The sequence below is a fragment of the Larimichthys crocea genome, chromosome XXIV (assembly GCF_000972845.2).
Source record: "Larimichthys crocea isolate SSNF chromosome XXIV, L_crocea_2.0, whole genome shotgun sequence".
Lineage (NCBI taxonomy): Eukaryota > Metazoa > Chordata > Actinopteri > Sciaenidae > Larimichthys > Larimichthys crocea.
Window position 1 is genome coordinate 5,591,393 of NC_040034.1, and position 22,691 is coordinate 5,614,083.

A 22,691-nucleotide genomic window follows, 5' to 3' on the forward strand; every position below is an offset into this window, starting at 1 on the left:
CGCGCGCAGCGTGGGTGTGTTCGACGCGCGCGCGCGCGCGCGCGCGTGTGGCGCGCGCCGCGCGCGCGCTCGCGCGCGTGTCGTGTGTGTGTGATTCAGCGCCGCGCGCGCAGCGACGCCGCGGAGTGGTCGCGCGCGCGCGCGCGCGCGACAGCGTCATATGGGGTGTTCGCCGCGCGCGGCGTGTGTGAATTCGCCGCGCGCGCGCCGCGCCGCGTGTGTTTTCAGCGCGCGCGCGCGCGCGGTGTTTCAGCGGCGCGACCGCCGCGCGTGTGTGTTCGCCGCGCGCGCGCCGACGCGGCGTGTGTGGTCCCGCGCGCGCGGGGGTGTTTTCGCGCGCGCGCGCGCGCGCGCGCGCGGTGTTCGACGGACGCGCGCGCGCGCGTAGAGTGTGTTTCGCGCGCGCGCGCGCGCGCGCGGGTGGGTGTTCGCGCGCGCTTAGTGTGTTCGCGCGCGCCGACGCCGTGTGTGCCGACGCCGCGCGGCGCGCGTGTGGTGTGTTCGACGCGCGCGCGCGCGCGCGCGCGTGTGTGTTCGCGCGCGCGCGCGCGCGCGTGTGTTTCGCGCGCGCTCGCGACGTGTGTGATGTTTCCGACGCGCGCGCCCGCCGCATTGTGTGTGTTCCGCCGCGCGCGCGCGTGTGATTTTTTCGCGCGCGCGACGGCGCGCGCGTGTGGTTCCGCGCGCGCGCCGTGTGTTTCGCGCGCGCGCGCGGCGAGCGCGGGTGTGTGTTTCGCGCGCAGCGCCGCGCGGCCGTGTGTCTGCGCGCAGACGCGCGCTCGCGCCGGCGCGCGCGTTGTGGTGTGTTCGCGGCGCGACGCGCGCGCGCGACGCGCGTGTGGGTGTATCGCGCCGCGCGACCCCCAGCCGCCGCGCGCCGCGCTGCGTGTGTGTTCGCGCGCGCGCGCGCGCGAGTGTGGTTCGCGCGCGCGCCCGCGCCGCGCGCGTGTTGTATCGCGCGCGCGCGCGCGTGTGTTTCGCGCGCGCGCGCGCGCGCGCGTGTGTTCGCGCGCGCGACCGCGTGTGTTCGCGCGAGCGCGCGTGTGTTCGCGCGCGGCGCGCGGCGCGCGTGGTGGTTCGCGCAGCGAGCGCGTTGTTCACGCCGCGCGCGCCGCCGCGCAGTGTGTTCGACCGCGCGCCCAACGCCGCGCCGTGATGTTCGAGCGCGCGAGCGCAGCGCGTGGGTGTTCCGCGAGCGCGCGCGCGCGCGCGTGTGGTTCGCGCGCGACTCGGCGTGGTAGTTCGCGCGCGCCGCGTGATTTCCCCGACGCGCGCGCGCGGCCGCGCTTGTGTTCGCGCGCGCCGCGACGCGCCCCGCCGTGTGTTCGCGCGCGCGCGCGTAGGTGTCGCGCGCGCGCGCGCGTGTGTTCCAGCGCGCGCGCGGCGCGCGCGCGTGTATGCCGGGCGCGCTGGTGTTCGCGCGCGCGCGGGTGTTCCGCCAGCGCGCGGCGCCGTGTGTTCGCGCGCGCGCGCAGTGTTATCGCAGCGCGCGCGCGCGCCGCGTGTGTTCGACGCGCGCGCGAGTGTGTTCGCGCGCGCCCGCGTGTGCTTCGCGCGCGCGGCGCGCGCCGCGAGCGTGGTGTTCGCGCGCCGCGCGGTGGTGGTCGCGCGCGCCGCGCCGTGTGTTCGCGCGCGCGACGCGCCGCGCGCGTGTGGTAGTCGCCGCGCGCGGCGCCGTTTGTTCGCGCGCGCGCGACGCGCGCGCAGTCCCCGGAGTGGTGTTCGCGCGCGCGCGCGCGCGCCGCGTGTGTTTCGCGGCGCGCGCGCGCGCCGCGCCGACAGCACGTGTGTGTGGTTTCGACGCGCGCGCGCGCGCGCGCGCGCGTGTGTGTTTCGCGCGCGCGCGCGCGCGCGCGCTTCGTGTTCCGCGCGCAGCCCGTGTGTTCGCGCGCGCGCGCGTGTGTTCGCGCGCCGCGCGCGCGCGCCGTGATGAATTTTCGCGCGCGCGCTTGTGGTTCGCGGCCGCGCGTGTGTGTTCGCGCGCGCCGCGCGCGCGCGCGGTGTGTTCGCGGCGCGCCGCGCGTGGTGTTTCGCGCGCCGCGAGCGTGTGTTCGCCGCAGCGCAAGCGCGCGCGCGCGCAGTGTGTTTGTCGACCCGCGCCAGCGCGTGTGTTCGCGCGCGCGCCGCCGCGCGCGCGTGCTGGCTTAGCGCGCGCGCGGCGCGCGCGCGTGATTTTCGCCGCGCCGACGGCGCGCGCGACACGCGTCGGTGTGTGTTTTCGCGCGCGCGCGCAGGCCGGCGCGCGTGGTGTGTTTACGCGCGCGCGCGCGCGACGCGGCGTGTAGCGACCCGCGCGCGCGCGCGCAGCGCGCGTGTGTGTGTTGTTGTTCGCGCAGCGCGCGCGCGCGCCGCGCCGTGTGTTTCGCGCGCAGCGCGCGCGCGCAGCCCGCCGTGTAGTGGGTGTGTTCGCGCGCGCGACGCGACGCGCGCGCGCGTGTGCGCGCGCGCGCGCGCGCGCCCGCGCCGTTTAGGGGTGTGTAGTGTTGCCGCGAGACGCGCGCGCGGCGCGCGCTGGTGTGTGTTGTGGTTGTGTTCGCGAGCGCGCGCGCTCGCGCGTGTGTAGGGGTTCGCAGCGCGCGAGCGCGCGCGCCCGCCGCGTGTGGTGTTCGCGCGCGACGCGACGCGCCGCAGTGTGTTCGCGCGCGCGCGCGCGCGCGTGGGTCGCGCGCGCGCGCCGGCGCGCCGCGCGTGTGTTTTCGCGCAGCGCGCCCCGCGCGCGGCGCGCGGCCTCGCGCGGTGTGTGGTTCAGCGCCGCGCGCGCGCGCGCGCGAGCGTGTGTGTGTTCGCGCGCGCGCGCGCGCGCGTGTGGTGTTCGCGCGCGCGCGCGTGTGTTCCGCGGCGCGCGCGCGCGCGCGTGTGTTCCGCGGCCGCGAGCGCGCGCCGTGTGTGTGTTCGCGGGCGCGCGCGGCGCGTGTGTGTGTGTGTTCCCGCGCGCGCGCGCGCGCGCGTGTGGTGTGTTTTTACAGGTGTACTTACAGGTGTATTTACAAGTGTACTTACAAGTGTATTTACAAGTGTACTTACAGGTGTATTTACAAGTGTACTTATAGGTGTATTTACAAGTGTACTTACAGGTGTATTTACAAGTGTACTTACAGGTGTATTTACAGGTATACTTACAGGTGTACTTACAGGTGTATTTACAGGTATACTTACAGGTGTATTTACAGGTATACTTACAGGTATACTTACAAGTGTACTTATAGGTGTATTTACAGGTATACTTACAGGTGTACTTACAGGTATAATTACAGGTGTATTTACAGGTGTATTTACAGGGGTACTTACAGGTGTAGGTTACAAATTGCTCTCGATGTACATATAGACAGTTAAAAAAACAAGGAGCTACCGAGGCGAATGTAAACATAAAAAAATATGTACAGGTAAATAATTGACAATAGTTTGAGGGATGCTAAAATAAATCTGCAGGTACATGACGTATCATTTTTCATGGATTCTGTGACTTGAAAGTTTGAAAAAAGATCAGGTGGCCGCTCTCTCTCTGTCTGTCTCTCTCTATATGTGTGTTTCTTAAATAGGACACAGAAGTTTGTTTACAGTGAGCTACAACACACACACACACACACACACACACACACACACACACACACATCGATAATCTGAATTGGTGTGTGTTTACAGTCTTCATGATGTAACAGCCGCTAGCTGAGGGTCGCTATGTTCGCTATGTGAGACACTCGATCTGCCCACCCGTCCCGTCCCGTCCCAGACTTCAAAACAAACATCCACACATGGAGCTGAACCGACCGGAGGAGTGCACGGAGGCGGGGCGGCAAGAGAGCAGCGGAGCAGCGCGGAAAGACCAGTGGGAGAGAGCTGGGAGGGAGGAGGCGGGGAGGAGGCGGGGAGGACAGAGAAGCTATAAAAGTGTGAAGGAGCTGAAGACAGAGGTTTGACTGAGAGACAGACTGTGACTCTGAACTAGGATCAGACAGTTTAAAGGGTCTCGTCAAACCAGGAGTGTTTCCTCCAGACCAGGAGTGTTTCCTCCAGACCAGGAGTGTCTCCTCAGTCCAGGAGTGTCTCGTCCAGACCAGGAGTGTCTCCTCAGTCAGTCCAGGAGTGTTTCCTCCAGACCAGGAGTGTCTCCTCAGTCAGTCCAGGAGTGTCTCCTCCAGACCAGGAGTGTCTCTTCAGACCAGGAGTGTCTCCTCAGTCCAGTAGTGTCTCCTCCAGACCAGGAGTGTCTCTTCAGTCCAGGAGTGTCTCCTCAGTCAGTCCAGGAGTGTTTCCTCCAGACCAGGAGTGTCTCCTCAGTCCAGGAGTGTCTCCTCCAGACCAGGAGTGTCTCCTCAGTCCAGGTGCGTTGTCATGCCGTGGTTGCTGTCCTCTCAGCTTAACTGTCTGTCCTCGTCGCCGTCGCAGCGACAGTGCGAGCGTACTGTGTTCTCCTTCTACTGCGCGGTGCGTGAGCAGCTTCCGGTCTGGACTTTGGAGGATATGCGCAGTATGGAGGTCTTCTACTGGGAGGACGGACGCCCACGAACCTTCCTGCCATCTGAGGCACTGCTGTACGCGGTCGTACACGACCATCAGGACTACGCACGTTACCTGCTCAACAGGTACTCAGTGAGTGCACTCAGAGCACAGCGCTGCAGCTTCTGCTGCTGCAGTGGCAGCGGCTCACCGCACCTGTCCGTGGCAGTGCGCTACAACCGCGTGTCAATCCTCAGCGCGATGGTGGAGGCTCTGAAGGACTGTGACCCGCAGAGCAGCCGTCAGGACTTCCTAGATGGCCACAGTGGCTGCTCGCACGTGTCGGACGCAGGAAAGACGGCGGTGCAGCTAGCAGTGGAGCTGTCACGACCTGACTGTCTGCTGCTACTACTGACTCATGGTGCAAAGCCTGACGGACTCGACGCTGCCCTTCAGCGACTCATCATGTCCGACACGACGGAGCGACGCCACGTGCAGCGCTGCCTCGACCTCCTGCTGCTCTTCCTGCCCAGACCGCCCACACTGCAGCGCCTGCGGGATGAACCACATCGCTGGCAAAGCCTGCTGGGAGATGAAGTGTTCAGCTGGCTGTGCGGTCTGGCCCCGCCCCCCCTCTTGCTGCAGGCGCTCAGGTGTTTGGCCCAGTCTGGACCGGATCAGATTGCCACGCTGCCTGACTTCCTGCAGCTGCACAGCTGGCAGTGATGTCATCTGTCCCCAAGCCAACACACTGAGGACTGCTGTGACTGGACAGCATGTTGATGATGTAAATAAAATGTAAATAAAAACGTCAGGTAAAAACCTGGTATCTCCAGAAGGTGCTGATACGAGGTTTTGATGAATGTTTCTACCTCAGTGAGTCATGTTATACAGAACTGTCGACCAATCAGATTGCATTGATCAGTAACAGACAGAAGTGATCTGCTGTGTTTGATTGACAGCTGGAACCTTTTGTGTTTCATAGAATATTGATCAATAAAGACTTTTTTCAGCCCTGAGTTTTGTCTGCAGGCTGCATTGTTGAAGTTTAGAAACAGCTGTCAAACCTGATTATTTGTGTATATATATAAAAATATTAACCTGATATGTATTTAGACTGTTTTTCTCCCATCGACCTTCATCAAATAACTTTAATCATTTCTGCAGCTAAGCCGTCATCCTGTCTCTTAGACTCCATCCCAACCAGGCTGCTCAAGGATGTTTTACCTCTAGTTAGTCATTCTTTATTGGATATGATTAATCTGTCTTTATTATCAGGATATGTACCACAGTCCTTTAAGGTAGCTGTAATTAAACCTCTTCTTAAAAAGCCCACTCTAGACCCAGAGGTCTTAGCCAACTACAGACCGATATCAAACCTTCCCTTTCTGTCTAAGATACTTGAGAAAGCTGTAGCTAATCAGCTGTGTGACTTTCTCCATAACAATAGTCTATTTGAGGATTTCCAGTCAGGATTTAGAGTGCATCATAGCACAGAGACCGCATTAGTCAAAGTTACAAATGACCTCCTAATGGCATCAGACAAAGGACTCATCTCTGTACTTGTCCTGTTAGATCTTAGTGCCGCATTTGACATCATTGACCATCAAATTCTTTTACAGAGACTGGAACATCAAATTGGCATCAAAGGAACCGCCCTAAGCTGGTTTAAGTCGTATTTCTTAGATCGATCTCAGTGTGTTCACGTCAATGATGAATCCTCCATGCAGACCAAAGTTTGTCATGGAGTCCCACAAGGTTCTGTACTTGGACCACTTCTATTCAGTTTATATATGCTTCCTTTAGGGAACATTATTAGGAATCACTCTATCAATTTCCATTGTTATGCTGATAACACCCAATTATATTTATCAATCAAGCCTGATGAAACCAATCAGTTAACTAAACTCCAAGCATGCCTTAAGGATATAAAAAGTTGGATGACCTACAATTTTCTGATGTTAAATCCAGACAATACTGAAAAAAAAGTTCTTGTAATTGGACCCAAACACCTCAGAAACTCTCTTTCTAGAGACTTAGTTACTTTAGACGGGATCACCCTGGCCTCCAGCTCCACTGTAAAGCATCGTGTCTCAAGCGGATGCAGAAAAACTATGCATTTGTTACTTTTAGTCTGGACACTGATATGGATCAATCAGTTTGGAACTTTTGTCCTCAAGGTCACATTGCTGCTGGATGCAGCTCTCATAATTGATTATCAATAACTGGCGCTGTTCAGTGTTTAAACATGTTTATTAAGTGAGTTTACATCCAACCAATCAGTTGATAGCAGGATGACATCACAATTCTCAAATTTCCATGGCAACGATGTCAGAGAAGAGGAAGTGGGAGGGAGGCGAGTTTAAAGGACCAGTTCAGACCTCAGACCTGAGGTCCATCACCAAAATTTACATTTTTACACGCTCTGCAGTGGGCGGGGCTCCTGCCTGTTGCCGTGGTAACAGTAGAACTGTCAGTCATCATGGTTCAGTTCAGTCTGGTCCCAGTAAGAGGATCAGAATCAGTGCTGGAAACCAGGTTAAACCAGTCTGAAGAAAAAGACACTGCACTTAAATAAAAACATAAAAACAAGTTAAAACAGTTTGAACCAGTCTGAACTGAACCAATGAAAAGGGACCCATGTAACCAATGTGAGTCAGCAAAGAACCAGTTTGGCCACACTGAACTGAACTGAACTGAACTAGAAAACATTAAACTGATTTAAAACCAGTCACAACCAGCCAGAACCCGTCCCTCTGGAGTCCGCTGTCCTTTCAGAATAAAGTGCTTCCAGTCAAAACAAAAACAAAAAATAAACAAAGTCTCATTTCACTTAATTTCCCAGCAGCTACTGGGGCTCCCTGTGTGGCGGCCATCTTTTACAGAACCGTCCTCTAAACAAGTGTCACAGGAAGTGATGTCACCTGCCTGCTCAGTGCTGGTCCAACAGTGGCATCACCCACTTCCTGTCTGCACGTCACTTCAGAGGGATGTGTGTAAACAGGAAATGGTGTCACTGGTCACTTTGACATCATGACGTCCAACCAGGGGAATCCAGATCAGATAGACCAACACCAAACAGTGGTGACATCACAGTGATGTCATGGGTCAGATGAGCACCCACTCATCGTCGACATCGTCACCACGAGGGGAGGGGCCAGAGGGGGCGGGTCTACAAGGAGTTTGTGGGAGGGGCTTCGTTAGACGCCGGGACAATCCACCAATCAGAGTTACGGCCCACAACTCATCCTCTGGCGTCACTGAAGAGAAAGACAGAGACACATGAGACAACAGCGACACACCCGAGACAATGACGACGCAACCGAGACGATGACTTACCAGTTAACCAGTTGGCGGTCCCGGGGATCTTCTTCCAGTAGTCTCCTGCGGCGTTTCTGTCAGAGATGCCGTAACGTCGAGCCAGATCTCCGTTTAAACACCGAACCCAAACAGTCCGATAGCTGAGGACCAGCTGACTGACCGCCAACCCTGAAAGAGCAGACAGACGCGTGTGTGGATCAGACAGACAGACAGGTGTGTGGATCAGACAGACAGACAGACAGACAGGTGTGTGGATCAGGCAGACCTGGGACCAGCTCCCAGTCCGTCCCCACAGGCATCTCGTCACTGAGTCCAGTCCGGACGAAGACACTTCCTCTGTTGTCCAACGCCCAGAGCAGATGATCATTAGGACTCGTCTGAATACTGACCAGCTGCACTCCTATTGGCTGCAGAGACACGATGTCACAGTTACCTGTGGTTCTATGTGGATCCAGTGTGTGTGTTACCTGTACAGGAGGTTCTATGTGGATACAGTGTGTGTGTTACCTGTACAGGTGGTTCTATGTGGATCCAGTGTGTGTGTTACCTGTACAGGAGGTTCTATGTGGATACAGTGTGTGTGTTACCTGTACAGGTGGTTCTATGTGGATCCAGGCCGGCAGCATCATGCTCGGGTTCAGAGGTTGGGTTCCAACTCTGAAGTAAACGACTCCTCGGCTGTCCACGGCCCAGACGTTCTGACTGCCGCAGCTTACACTGACCAGACGGACACTTCCTTCAAGACACAGGTAACATTTCACCTGAACACACCTTCATTTCTTTACACAACAACATGTGAAATCGTGGAGCAGTGGAACCGGACCGCAGAACCTCAAAGAAACATCTTGAACTGCCAAGAATACTAAAACATTGTCAGGTCCTGTAGAACCCTCATCTTTTTTTCTTTTAGGTTTGATTTGTTCAGTAAATAAAGTACTGATCCAGTCTCATGAAGTGCCGTCCAAACAGAAATAACATTCATGGTCCCGTCCCAGGTGTAATGTGAGCGGGATCAGGTGACTGTGTCCTGGTTTAGGGCAGATTCCAGGTCAGTCTGTTTTAGGAGAGCAGCCTCAGAGTTCAGATGTGACTGGCAGACTTTCGACTGACCTTTGACCCCTGATCGCCTCAACAACATGACAACAGTGAAACAAACTTTAACAGATTATTATTGAAACAGAAACCAGAATCAGTTTTTTAATCAACATGACTGAAAATATTTTAAATAGCCGGACAAGAGTAAATGTGGGACTGACTTTTAGTGGTTGGTGAGAGCTTGGTGAAATAAAAGGCTGAAAGACAGACGCCGAGCTGGGCTGACTGCTGCTGGACTAGGCAGTGAGATCAGCTGCTGCTGGGGACCTGGATGATGATTGGCTGTTTGATCAGAAGTAATGTAACCAGAACAAATACTCGAGTACAGCTGAACATATTTACCACAGTATGATTTCACTCAAACTTGAAACAACAAATCACAACAAACACTGATTTATACGACAGACAGACAGACAGAGAGAGAGAGACAGATTCTGACAGTGAGAAGGACAGGAACTAAAAACAGATTTAACCGACCAGTCAGGTTACAGAATGACGTATACACACACACACACACACACACACACACACACACACACACACACACACAGCTGTGTTTCTTCGTTACTTTGACAGGAGGAGGTTGTGTAACAGGTGTGTGTACGTGTGTGTGTGTGTGTGTCTACATCATAAACACACACAGCAGACCAAACTAGTCCCTTTCAAAATAAAACACATTAAACTTTAGATTTTATGGAACACAAACTGTTATTTCTGTCTGATTTCTGTTTTTTTGTGCAGACTCGTGGACTCTGAGTAATAACTGGAGAACAATCAGTCAGACTGTTGACTCCTGTATGTAATGAAACTCAGTTTATTACTCCAGGAAGTAGTCCGACCCTGATGATTTCTGTCTTAAACGTTTAGAACAAAGAACTTCACAGCATGTTTTTATCTCAGTCACTCAGCTTCCGTCAGTCTTTTCTCTGAGCTCTGAGAACTGCTGGCTAACAAGGCAGCAGTTAAATTAACAAGGCGGTCTACCAGATCATCAGTTATACTCATTAAAGAATGTAAATTTAATGATCAGAACAGGAAGTTGGTGTACAACTCCACCCACTGTGCACCTGTCACCTGACTTAAATACGTACCGAGCTGGCTGAGGTCCAGCAGGGTCCAGTGGAGTCCGATGGGACAGGATGGAGACAACGTACGAATACTGACTCGACCATGAGTGTCCAAACCCCACAGAGCATCACGACAGGCAGACAGGTGAGTCAGTTCCACCTGAGTGCACAGGTAGAACATTATGAGAACACACAGAGAGACCATCAAAGACCAGGTGAGTCAGACTCAGACAGACAGACAAGGTTTTTACCTCAGGTGGGAGAGGGACAGAGGAGGGGCGGAGCTCGCCATCCTGGTCCCAAACACAGAACAGATCCTTCCTGCTCTGAGCCAACCACAGGAATGTACCTAAGGTACAGGTAACACACAAGTCACACACAGATAACAGACAGGTGACACACAGATAACAGACAGGTAACAGACAGGTGACACACAGATAACAGACAGGTAACACACAGATAACAGACAGGTAACACACAGGTAACAGACAGGTGACACACAGGTAACAGACAGGTGACACAGAGATAACAGACAGGTGACACACAGATAACAGACTGGTGACAAACAGGTAACAGACAGGGCACACACAAGTAACAGACTGGTGACACACAGGTAACAGACAGGTGACACACAGGTAACAGACAGGTGACACACAGATAACAGACAGGTGACACACAGATAACAGACAGGGCACACACAAGTAACAGACAGGGCACACACAGGTAACAGACAGGGCACACACAGGGCACACACAGGTAACAGGCAAGTGACACACAGGTGACGCATAGGAAACAGACAGGTAACAGACAAGTGACACACAGGTGACGCATAGGTAACACATAGGTAACACAGGTGACAGACAGGTAGACTGATGATCAGGTATGTTACATAAGGTAGACGGCCCGTGGCCTGCAGTCCAGGTCTGAGGACTGTGTGATGTACAGGTATATCACCTTCTCTGTGAGGCACAGCAGAGGATGTGATGAAGGTCCACCTGGTGGCTGAGACGGTTCCTCTTGGGACAACGTTCTGCCAGAATGTCCCTGGGGGAAGCCAACACAAACACTCTGCTGTTATACTGGACTGCACTGGACTCTACTGTAATGCACTGGAATCCACTGGAATCTACTGTAATGCACTGGAATCTACTGTAATGCACTGGAATCTACTGGACTGCACTGGACTCTACTGGACCGCACTGGACTCTACTGTAATGCACTGGACTGCACTGGAATACACTGGAATGCACTGGAATACACTGGACTGCACTGGAATACACTGGACTGCACTGGAATGCACTGGAATACACTGGACTGCACTGGAATACACTGGACTGCACTGGAATACACTGGACTCTACTGGACTGCACTGCACTCTACTGGACTGCACTGGAATACACTGGACTCTACTGGACTGCACTGGAATACACTGGACTGCACTGGAATACACTGGACTGCACTGGAATACACTGGACTGCACTGGACTACACTGGACTGCACTGGACTATACTGGACTGCACTGGACTCTACTGGACTGCACTGGAATACACTGGACTGCACTGAAATACACTGGACTGCACTGGAATACACTGGACTGCACTGGGCTCTACTGGACTGCACTGGAATACACTGCACTGGAATACACTGGACTGCACTGGACTCTACTGGACTGCACTGGACTCTACTGGACTGCACTGGAATACACTGGACTGCACTGGAATACACTGGACTGCACTGACCCACTAAACTGCCGCGGGCCAGGTGCAACTGGTTCCTTCCTGAGGCGACCCAGACCCCGCTGGTGTTGGCACTGACCAGACTCGGCTGGCACTGTGAGTACTGCGACAGAAAGGCCACAACCCGCTCCACTGGCGCCCTGGTTACCGTGGCAACACTCTGTGTGGCCTGAAGCAGAGTCTGGAACAGACTGCCCTGATCGAAGACCACGTAGTCCGAGATACTGATCTGAGACAGACATGAAGAGAGACACACAGGTCAGAGAGAGAGAGAGAGAAAGAGAGGTTTACAGACAGACAGGTTTACAGATAGACAGCCTGTCTACCTGCCACCAGTGGTCGTCATCTCCTTGAGGTCTTGATGAACTGAGTCCAGTTCTGAACCACAAACTGCCACTGCCGTCCAGTGCCCACGCCGTCCCACCGTCTCCCAGGGCAACACACATCAGGTCCAGACCCTGAGCCTCACTGTGACACAGGAACACAACCAATCAGTGATCAACCAATCAGTCATCAATTAAGGAGGGCTCAGTGTGCAGTGCAGGGAGCTTTAGTTTACGTCAAACTGATAATATATGTATTTAGAAACACTAAATAAATATATGTTTGTCTGAATGTTAGTTATTGGTGATTGGCCAGCAGTGTTACAGTACTACTGCAGTAGTGTTACAGTAGGACTGCAGTAGTTGTAGTACCTGACGGTGTCGTATTTCCAGCCCTCTCCTTCGCTGCAGTAGCGGTCCAGTCCTTCTCTGTAGAATAATGCCTTGTGTTCGCTCAGGGCCCAGACCACGCCCCCTCTAACACAAACCTGGCTGAACACACAAGGTGTGTCGACCCGGACCGAGCGAGCACAGGGCCGGTCCACGCTCAGACCTGAACACATACAGATAAACACACACACACACACACACACACACACACACACACACATACATACATACAGGTAAACACACAGACGCTTTTATCCAAAGCGACTTACAAAAGAGGGAAACAATCAAGTGAGCAAGCATGTAGTGGGTTGGCTACATGTCAGCAGTTTGGATACATCACTCTCAGAGAGGTGCCAGCAACTGTGAGAGGTTGTGAAAGTGCAGTAGCTGATTCTGTGCCACCCAGTTGAGACAGAGAGAGACATGTAGTAGGACTGCTACATGTCAGAGTGTTAGGAGTCGGGTGGAGAGTGAGCTGGTTAGAGAATAGGCTGCTGATTGCTGCCGCTTTGCCTGTAAAGAATGATGCGAAGGTATTAGCGGTAAGGCTGGTAGAAGGTAGAGGAGGCGGAGGTAGTGATTTGAAGGTGGAGAAATGTTTCTGGGTGTCAGTGTCACTGTTGACTTTGTGGTGAGATGGTTGGGTCGAGCAGGCCTCCTATATAAAGGACACAGTTCAGCGTGAAGCAGAGTGAATCAGTGGCATCATTAACCTTCAGAGAGGAGAATGTGCTGAGTGGAGTATCTGTGACACAGTTTCTCATGAGAATCAGGTGAAGTTTTTGCCAGCTTTGTGAGCACAACTGTGGACCAGCTGGAGGTCAAGATATGTATTAATGACATAAAGTCTGCTAAGCCTGGACTGTCTAAGTGGATGTTCATGTCACCCAGGACGAGCAGCACTCATGATCAGGAATGGATGACAGCAGAGTATCCAGCTCATCCAGCTCAGTTGGCCTGGTGGATGGTAAATGACAACAACGTAGGCTTTGATGGGGGCCCTTACTGCAATAGCATGGTATTCTAATGTGTCTTAATTGGTGAAATGCAACAGCAGAGTGAATTTGTAGGAATTTCAGGAACAGTCTGAGGCGACTCTCGTGGTTTGGAACCAGAACCAAAGACTGAACCTACATTCAGTCTGTAGACTGGAAGACTTCCTTTTAAAAAATTTGAGATTTGATTTGGAACTACAACAGTTGGACGGTAGTTACCTGTCTGCAAGTAGAGGTCTCCGTTGGTCCTGATGATCCAGGCGGAGTCGTCACTCAGAGCCACGAAGGCTGTTTGCTCCACGGCTTTGTACCAGTGACGTTTTCCTTTGACGGATACTTTGGCACAAGCAAACGCTGTCAGGCTTTTCTGCTCCACCTTCCACAGCAGGTTACCTGATGGAGTTAGCAACATTTAGCATCCAGCTAATGACCAGCTGGCTAATGGTACCAACCATCCAACTGACCAAACAAACAACCCCCAGAAAGGGTTCTTGGCGGAACCATTATAAAAGGTTTTGGTCAGGTGTGGGTCAAGGTCAGGTGGGACGTCAGATGTTAGCTCACCTGAAGGAGATACTGCCACCTGGTGGACGTTGTCTTCAAAGCGCTGCCAGTTGAGTCCAGTTTCAGGCAAAGTGCTGCAGAACAGTCCTCCTTTAAAGTCCAGACACCACACGAACCTGAAACACACAGGTCACCTGTAAGACACCTGTCAGACACCAGCCCTCCTTTAACATTCACACACATACCTAAAACACACAGGTCATACTGGGAGTCAGCTGACGACTCACCTGTCAGTCACCTGCAGACTCAGTATTCCACATCCTGGTCCTGAGTATCCCATCCAGCTTTCTGCCAACTGATCAGGTTTGTGTGTGTCTCTGTCCTGAGCGTCCTGGTCCACTTGAGCGTGTGTTGTCTTGTCTGTTTGATTGGTCAGGTGGTTGAGGACGTCCCCCCCACATCCAGCAGGGGGTGGAGTGTGACGGTAGATGTCTCCATCTTCATCACTGGACAAACTGGGTTTTCTGTCCAGGCTGGACACAGTGGAGTAAAACATGTGGTCTACTGGACCAGTAGGGGGCGCCAGCTCTTCATCCTGTACAGAAACACAGAGGAAACTTAAGACTAACTTCAAGATTACGGTCAATAAATTCAGACAGCTTGACCTGACATAATGGAGACCAACAAACACATGAATGGACATTACACCAGAGAAATCTGGACTCTGGTCTGATGAGTCCAAATTTCATCTAGTTCAACGTTTCTTCAATGTAGAAAATAATAGTAAACACTGAAGGAGAAGGCGGGTCGAAAACTTTTGACTGTAGAAAAGAAGCTCCAGCATCAACCCACCTCTTCCTCCTCCTTTTCCTCTGGTCCAATCAGAGGGCTCAGAAACTCATCTTCCTGCTCCTCCATTGGCTGATGTTCCTGTCCCTCCTCCTCCTCTGTGTTGTGCATGTAGGAGAAGGTGCACTCTAGCAGCAGATCCACATCCGGGGTTGGAGGGACAACCTCTGCGTCTGGACAAGGACCAGAACCTTTTCCTTGGTTCCGTTGGTTCTCCAGACTCTGGAACAGAAGGCTGCCTGGAGGCAGGAGGGAGCTGGGACAGGAGAACAACCATGAGCCAGACAGAGGAGTTGAAAACCAGGACAACTGCTTCAGTCTGCAGCTACTCACCCAGAGTCCACCTCCTCTCCACCCTTTACTCCTCTGTTCAACCCCCCCATCTCCTGTGGCTCCTGCTCCTGCTCAGGTTCTGGAGAGTCCTGGTTCTGAAGGTCCATACCGATGAGGGAGGCTCGGTCACTCTGAGGAGTTCCACTTCCTCCATCACTACAGCTGCCATCCTGGACTACAAACATGGAGTCCGAACAGCTGCTTTCAGAGAGACGGGTTCCACTGCTGCTGTCTGAGGAGAGAGAGACAGGTGACATCAGTCTGTCTGTCTGAAGAGAGAGAGAGAGACAGGTGACATCAGTCTGTCTGTCTGTCTCTCTCCCTGTCTGTCTGCTCACCCTGTCGTCGTCTCTTCTTCTTCTTCACTCTGATCGCCTTCACCACGAGCTCCTCGCCTTGTCCGAGCGGAGCGCTGTAGCGTCTTGAGCTCAGCTCGCAGGAAGTAGTCACTGAGGCGTTTCCATGGAGACTGTCCCAAGAAGTGACGGAGCTGCTGCGGCTCCGAGAGTTGCTGGTGACCAAACTGGATGGCTGGCAGAGCTGCTCCATCACCTGCACACAGGTGTGTGACAGGTCACATGACACAAACTAGCTAAACAGGTAAACAGGTAAACAGGTAAACTCGGTCAGTCACCTCCAGCTGCTCCTCTGCCTCCTCCACCTCCTCCTCTTCCCCCCCCTCCTCCTTGTTGGTCGCCAGCCATCCTCCTCTTCCCTCTTCGCTCCCCCCTCCCTCTACGATGATAGCCATGGTTCTGATTGGCTGAGCCGTTTCCACGGATCCGGTTGGTGGAAGGATGGTGGGTGTGGTCAACGGTGAGGACAGACGGACGGAGAGCTCAGACACTGAGACAGGCAGAGAGACAGACAAGGAGACAGACAGGCAGACAGACAGGCAGAGAGATAGGCAGAGAGACAGACAGGAAGACAGACAGGCAGAGAGACAGACAAGGAGACAGACAAGGAGACAGACAGGCAGACAGACAGACAAGGAGACAGACAGGCAGACAGGCAGGCAGAGAGACAGACAGGCAGAGAGACAGACAAGGAGACAGACAGGCAGAGAGACAGGCAGAGAGACAGACAGGGAGACAGACAGGGAGAGAGACAGGCAGAGAGACAGACAAGGAGACAGACAGGCAGAGAGACAGACAGGGAGACAGACAGGCAGAGAGACAGACAGACAGACAGACAGATCAAAAAGTTAAGAACATCTGAGGCGAAGTAATATATTCCTAATAAGTAGTATTAGGAAAATATTAGTAGTATTTGTAGTATATTATTAGTATTCGTAGTATATTATTAGTATTCGAAGTATATTAGTAGTATATTATTAGTATTCGAAGTATATTAGTAGTATATTATTAGTATTCGTAGTATATTATTAGTATTCGTAGTATAGTAATAGTATTCGTAGTATTAGTAGTATATTATTAGTATTCGTAGTATATTATTAGTATTCGTAGTATTAGTAGTATATTATTAGTATTCGTAGTATATTAGTAGTATCCGTAGTATTAGTAGTATATTTTTAGTATTCACAGTATATTATTAGTATTCGTAGTATTAGTAGTATATTATTAGTATTTGTAGTATTAGTAGTGTATTATTATTATTCGTAGTATATTAGTAGTATTAGTAGTATATTATTAGTATTCGTAGTATATTAGTAGTATTTGTAGTATAGTAATAGTATTCGTAGTATTAGTAGTATATTATTAGTATTCGTAGTATATCAGTAGTATTAGTACTCACGGTTCGAGGCGAGTCCCTCCGGGCTGTCGGACAGACGGATGATGTCTCTGTCTCCTTTTAGGATGAAGATCTCATTGTCACAACACGACACTGACACAATATCCCCACTGCTGTCCAACGCTCCAATTATCCCCTGAAAACATAAGCACAACATTTAGTCATTAAGACATCAACATTAACTCGTTAACAGAGTACTGTAATTAGCTGTAGTACCTCATTAAGACAGTCGAGAACGTAGATGCTGTACTCGTTCCAGCTGACGATCCAGCCCTCTCTGAGGAAACAGGTGAGCAGACCGAGCTGTCTGTCTGCTGGACGGTAAGCTCCGATTGGACCAGGACGAGGAAACAACTCAAACTGAGGAATCTGAGACAGACAGGCAGGCGGGCAGGCGGGCAGACGGGCAGGTGGGCGGGCAGGCAGGCAGACAAAATGTAATATAGTAGTTAGTAACTGTCATTTGAAGGTACAGGGTCTTTAAACAGTACAAGCAGAGACTGTGACATGAGCAGTAGTATCAGATTAAGTAGTTGTGTGACATGGCTGCAGCAGAGGTGTCTGCTAACAGCTGTTCCCAGTGTTCCCAGTGTACCTGTGTGTTGAAGAGTGGTTTGAGCAGTCTGGTGTCCTCCACCTGTCCTCTGATGTCAGACCTCCACAGTCTGAGTCCAGGACGAGCAGCAAACACCTGAAGATCGCTCTGTTTACAGAGACCCGGCAGAAAGCAGGCTCCGAACCTGCCGCTACTGCAACCAACACAAAGAATACTGTTAATAACACACTAACAACTGTCAGTAACACGCCATGACTGTTAAGTCAGGTAAACAGTGTTCAGTCATGTGTATTCAGATTAGGTTGTATGTTACATTACATGTATTTAAAACATGTATGTTTTACCTCTTGCGGGGCTTGGTGCCCAGCTGCTGGACTTCCTGTTTCTGTGTACAGTAAAGCAAAGATCTCTGCTGTGTTGAGACCAGCAGCACCTGGTGACTGTACTCCATCTGAACCACACCTGAGGACTCCTCCAGCAGCAGCACAGGTTTACACACCCCCTGCACACACAGTGAACAGGTAACTGATAATATATGTGGAACAGACTGCTGTGATGTCTGCACACACCTGTGTGAGAACACCTCATTAATATTCAGGGTTTAACTGTTGTGTGGTCTCACCTGGTCCAGGTCTAGAGAGGAGAACACCACCCGGCCCTTATCATCTCCAGAGAACAGCTTCATCCCATTAGTACTCCACGCCAACGACGTGATGGAGCCCTTATGGAGGCCGACCACATCGAACCGCCTCAGCTACAGAGAGACAGACAGGTGTGTTACAGAGAGAGAGAGGGACAAGTGTGTTATAGCTACAGTATTGATATTCTGAAACTCACCCGTCTGACTCTCATCTGTCTGACTTATAACCTGTCTGACTCTCACCTGTTTGTTTCGACCAGGAAGTGGAGACACCAGTTGGAAGACTGCCACTCGACCAGATGCCGTGCCCACGGCAACCAGATCATCAAAACAGCTAAGCAGCTTCACGGCTGTGATCGCATCACTCTTTCCCTGTTAACAAAACACAGTAAGTCAGTCAACTCCAGCACAATGCATTCTGGGATACTGAGGAGCATGGCTGTTACCTTTTCACCAAATTACATTACGGACCAGTTTGAACCAGTCTGAGCCTGAAAACAAACCAACACTGGCTTTTACTAAACATCTGCCTCTAAGGACAGTCTGCAGTCACAGTTTAAGTTGCTCCACTTTTTTCTGGTTGTACAGTTGACGACTTCCACTGGTTTCTGGTTGTAGAGTTGCGTCGTTCAACTGGTTTCTGGTTGTACAGTTGACGACTTCCACTGGTTTCTGGTTGTAGAGTTGTGTTGTTCAACTGGTTTCTGGTTGTAGGGTTGCATTGTTCAACTGGTTTCTGGTTGTACAGCTGACATAGTTTTACTGGTTTCTGGTCATAGAATTGATGCCATTACACTGTTTTCTGGAGTTTTGTTATAGTTGAGACTTGAATGTGATTTTCAATAGTTTCAGTCTTCTTTACCTAGAACTAAAATACTTCTACACCGAGCTGATCAGGCTCCTCTGATCATCTAATCAGCTCTGCTTTGCTCTCTCGTGTCTTCCTCCATTGTTATTGATTATCTGAGTTTACTGATTGGTCAAAGTGGCTTCAACAGGTCAAGCTAACAGTGAGCTTTAAAGGTGCCCTCTGCTGGCCCACAGGGTGAAAACACTGTTGTGATTACAGACTGTAAATTTCAGATCAAACCGTTCAGAAAGTATGTTCACGTCTAACAATAGTTTTGAATAAACAGTGACAGCACTGTTGACAACTAAACCAGGAGCTCCTGTAAAAACACCACAGCACCACAGAAGAAGAGCTCTGACCTCCAAGCTGTACTTGTTCATATGTGTAAGGCGGCGACAGTACAGGTAGAGCATTCCGATGCTGCTGCCCACCGCCAGGAAGTCACGACTACTGTCCAGAGCTGTCAGGTAGACCACGACGGACCTGAACCCACGCTGCACCTACAGGAGACAGAGACAGGATTCATTCATCATTCATCACATCATCTTTCTCTCTCTCTGCTGCTTCAGGTCTTCAGGCAGAGTTCACGTCTGAGTGGTCCAGACTGAAACCAGGTCACCTTTGATTCTGAATTCAGAGCCTTGGCATTAGGACCTGAGGTCCGATACAACTGATGGGAGCTGAAGTTTTTGGAGGAATTTCAATAAACCTGAACCTGATTGGTTCCAGTGAAGAGTCAGTCTTAGTCTAAGAGACTTAGTTACTTTAGATGGGATCACCCTGGCCTCCAGCTCCACTGTAAAGAATCTTGGAGTTGTTTTTGATCAGGATTTGTCCTTTAACGTCACATAAAACAAATTTCGAGGACTGCATTCTTCCACTTACGTAACATCGCTAAAATCAGACGCATTGTCTCTCAGACGGATGCAGAAAAACTAGTCCACGCATTTGTTACTTCAAGGCTGGACTATTGTAACTCTTTGTTATCAGGCTGCTCCAATAAGTCTCTGAGGACTTTGCAGTTAATTCAGAATGCTGCTGCACGTGTTCTGACAGGAACCAAGATCAGAGATCACATCTCTCCCATTCTGGATTCCTTGCATTGGCTCCCTATTAAATCTAGAATAGAATTTAAATTCTTCTCCTTACTTACAAAGCTCTTCATGTCAGGCACACAATATCTAAAAGAGCTCATAGTACCTTACTACCCCTCTAGAACACTGCGCTCTCAGGACGCTGGGTTCCTTGTGGTTCCTATATTTTCCAAAAGTAGATTGGGAGCCAGAGCTTTCAGCTATCAGGCTCCTCTTCTGTGGAACAAACTACCATTTGTGGATCGTGGCTGCTGCTGTGGTCCTGCATGACACTCCCTAACACATATTACTACTGTGTTATTTGCTACCATCTCCATTACAGTTTATAGTTAGATAGTAGAGTTGATTTGATTTTGATTTCAGTCTGAACTTGGGCTCATGTGGACAGTTTAGAAGCAATCAAACCTGGACGGGGTCAGTACCTTGGCCTGGGTTTGGACTGGTTTGGAACGGGTCAGTACCTTGGCTGGGATGGCATTCAGCAAGTAGTAGAGTGGGCAGAACTCTCTCAGGAAGGATGGCGGAGTCGGCTGGGCTGCCATTTTTGTGTGCCAAATCCGACGCAGCTGGTCCTGAAAGTCAGTCAAAGTAAGAAAAAACATAAAAAAAATAACATTAAACACATTAATAGGGTGGATTCGGGAGGCAGACACGGTCATCACCTTTAAGAGTAGACTGAAGACTTTCCTTTTGATAGAGCTTATAGTTAGTGCTGGCTCAGGTCATCCTTAGTGATGCTGCCAAAGGATTAGACTGCAGGGGGACTTGATCTCCCCCCTTTCTAAGTATTGGTCACATTTTCCTTTACTGAAAACTCTGTCCTCTCTGTCTCTGTCTCTCTGTCTCTCTTCTCTCTCTCTCTCTCTCTCTCTCTCTCTCTCTCTCTCTCTCTCTCCTCTCTCTCCCCCTTCTCTCTCTCCTTGTCTCTCTCTCTCTCTCTCTCTCTGTCTCTCTCTCTCCTCTCTCTCTCTCTCTGTCCTCTGTCTCTCCATTGTAAACCTTCTGTCCATTAATCATGTCCTAACTAAACTTCTTCCCTGAGTTTCTGTCTCTGTCGTCCAGCAGGTTCTCGTGGATCGTGGCTGCGCTGTGGTAATTCATTGTCATTTTATCATCATTGTAATTCATTGTCATTTTCAGTCATTGTAACATGTCATTTAATCAGTCATTGTAATTGTACAATATGTTTTGTGTTGATTTGTTAAATTATAAAGTAATTATTGTAGGTGATTTTAACATTCATGTGGACAACCACAATGATAGTCTAGTACTGCGTTTATCTCTCTATTAGACCTCAATTGGCTTTGGCCAAAGTGTAAATAAAACCGACTCATTGTCTGAACCACACTCTTATCTAGTTCTTTCATATGGCATTGAAATTGATAATATAATAGTCTTCCCACAGAATCCTCTTCTGTCTGACCATTTTTTAATAACCTTTGAGTTCATACTACCGGACTATAAGCCTTTGTGTAGAAGCTTCTACAGCAGATGTTTATCTGATAGTGCTGTAGCCAAATTTAAGGAAGTGATTCCTTCAGCATTGAATCAAATGCCATGTCTAACTGTAACAGAGGACTTGTCTACTTCCTTTAGCCCCTCACAAATAGACCATCTTGTTGATAGTATTACAGGCTCATTACGGACAACTCTAGACTCTATTGCACCTCTGAAGAAGAAGATAATTAAACAAAGAAGGCTAGCACCATGGTATAGCCAGCAGACTCGTAATTAAAGCAAGAGGCACGTAAATCTGAACGCAAATGGCCACTAAACTGGAAGAATCTCATCTAGTCTGGCAAGATCTGAAAACATACAGGAAGGCTCTCCGTAATGCCAGAGCAGCCTATTACTCTTCTTTAATAGATTGATTTGAATCTGATTAATACTATACATTAACACAACATTAACACAACATTAACACAACATTAATATAACACCTGTGAAGCAGCAGCTCGCGGTTCAGACATATTGTTTATGTATCAGCTGTGCGCGTGTTTCAGGTGACATCATTAAAACGCTCTGACGGTTTATCCGCAGTCTGTCCGTCCTTACCGGAGTCACGGAGGGCGTGAACGAGCACACAGCTGTTTGATGGACGGTACCGGCCGAACCGGACAGAACCCTCTGATGAAGCGTTACGTCATCCTCTGAGTTCATTTATTTCAGCTCAGCCTCGGAGAAACGTTAAACCGACGGTTAGGCTAACGGAGCCCGGTGTGACGCTGTCTCTACCGGAGATGACGGCTCCGTCACATGAACAGCTGACACCAAACATCCACGAGACAACAAGATGTCACCGACAACCGGACAGACACCGTGACGGGAGGACAGACACCGTGACGGGAGGACAGACACCGGGACGGGAGGACAGACACCGGGACGGGAGGACAGACACCGAGCACCGAGCTAACTAGCATCATATGAACCCAGCTAGCTCGGTGTTAGCTCGCAGGCTAACGTTAGCTCTAAGAGACTTACGGTGACTTCCCGCGCAGGTGTGTTCCAGGTGTGTTCCAGGTGTGTTCCAGGTGTGTTCGTGGCAGCAGCGGAGGACAGAGCCTGTTCCTCTGACAGCTTCACGCGCACACTGTCAACAAACTGCGCCACCTGCCGACCGGAAACACCAACACAGCCTTCACTTTCAGTTTCCTGTTTTCATCGTCATCATCATCCTCACGTACAGCGTCATCATCATCCTCACGTGCAGCGTCATCATCATCCTCACCTGCAGCGTCATCATCATCCT

At 51.2% G+C, this 22,691-nt stretch overlaps 2 protein-coding genes across 5 annotated transcripts; one reads left to right on the forward strand and one right to left on the reverse strand.

Annotated features, from left to right (window-relative positions):
* The first annotated feature begins 3,892 nt into the window (after positions 1-3,892).
* Positions 3,893-5,456, forward strand: ankrd9 (ankyrin repeat domain 9). The gene has a single exon (XM_019255983.2). It carries the CDS (start codon positions 4,333-4,335, stop codon positions 5,161-5,163), a length of 831 nt encoding a protein of 276 aa, XP_019111528.2. The 5' UTR covers positions 3,893-4,332; the 3' UTR covers positions 5,164-5,456.
* Positions 5,457-6,669: 1,213 nt separating this feature from the next.
* tecpr2 (tectonin beta-propeller repeat containing 2) lies at positions 6,670-22,552 on the reverse strand. 4 transcript variants are annotated; one of them, XM_027274936.1, is made up of 26 exons: positions 22,424-22,552; positions 20,404-20,514; positions 19,208-19,348; positions 18,242-18,370; positions 17,981-18,112; positions 17,703-17,860; positions 17,398-17,551; positions 17,019-17,171; positions 16,806-16,938; positions 15,685-15,896; positions 15,389-15,602; positions 15,051-15,282; positions 14,721-14,973; positions 14,156-14,463; positions 13,929-14,044; positions 13,584-13,757; positions 12,352-12,532; positions 11,983-12,124; positions 11,660-11,885; positions 10,875-10,964; positions 10,172-10,269; positions 9,945-10,080; positions 8,346-8,494; positions 8,024-8,165; positions 7,777-7,926; positions 6,670-7,697 (listed from the first exon to the last, which is right to left on the reverse strand). In XM_027274936.1, the coding sequence occupies exons 2-26, from the start codon at positions 20,482-20,484 to the stop codon at positions 7,546-7,548; spliced, it is 4,056 nt and encodes a 1,351-aa protein (XP_027130737.1). In that variant the 5' UTR covers positions 20,485-20,514; positions 22,424-22,552; the 3' UTR covers positions 6,670-7,545. The 4 variants fall into 4 exon arrangements, with proteins under 4 accessions (XP_027130737.1, XP_027130736.1, XP_027130740.1 ...); XM_027274935.1 differs by having other exon boundaries at positions 20,365-20,514; XM_027274939.1 differs by having other exon boundaries at positions 21,998-22,542.
* Positions 22,553-22,691: the final 139 nt, after the last annotated feature.

Excerpts from the sequence above, each read along its gene's own strand:
- ankrd9 (XM_019255983.2), top strand. The coding sequence starts at position 4,333 with ATGCCGTGGTTGCTGTCCTCTCAGCTTAACTGTCTGTCCTCGTCGCCG.
- tecpr2 (XM_027274937.1), bottom strand. The coding sequence starts at position 22,102 with ATGAACTCAGAGGATGACGTAACGCTTCATCAGAGGGTTCTGTCCGGT. Across the intron at positions 17,861-17,980 it reads CCTCTCTAGACCTGGACCAG|GGGGTGTGTAAACCTGTGCT; the intron begins GTGAGACCACAC and ends CTGTGTGTGCAG. Across the intron at positions 10,965-11,659 it reads GGCCCGCGGCAGTTTAGTGG|GGACATTCTGGCAGAACGTT; the intron begins GTCAGTGCAGTC and ends GGCTTCCCCCAG.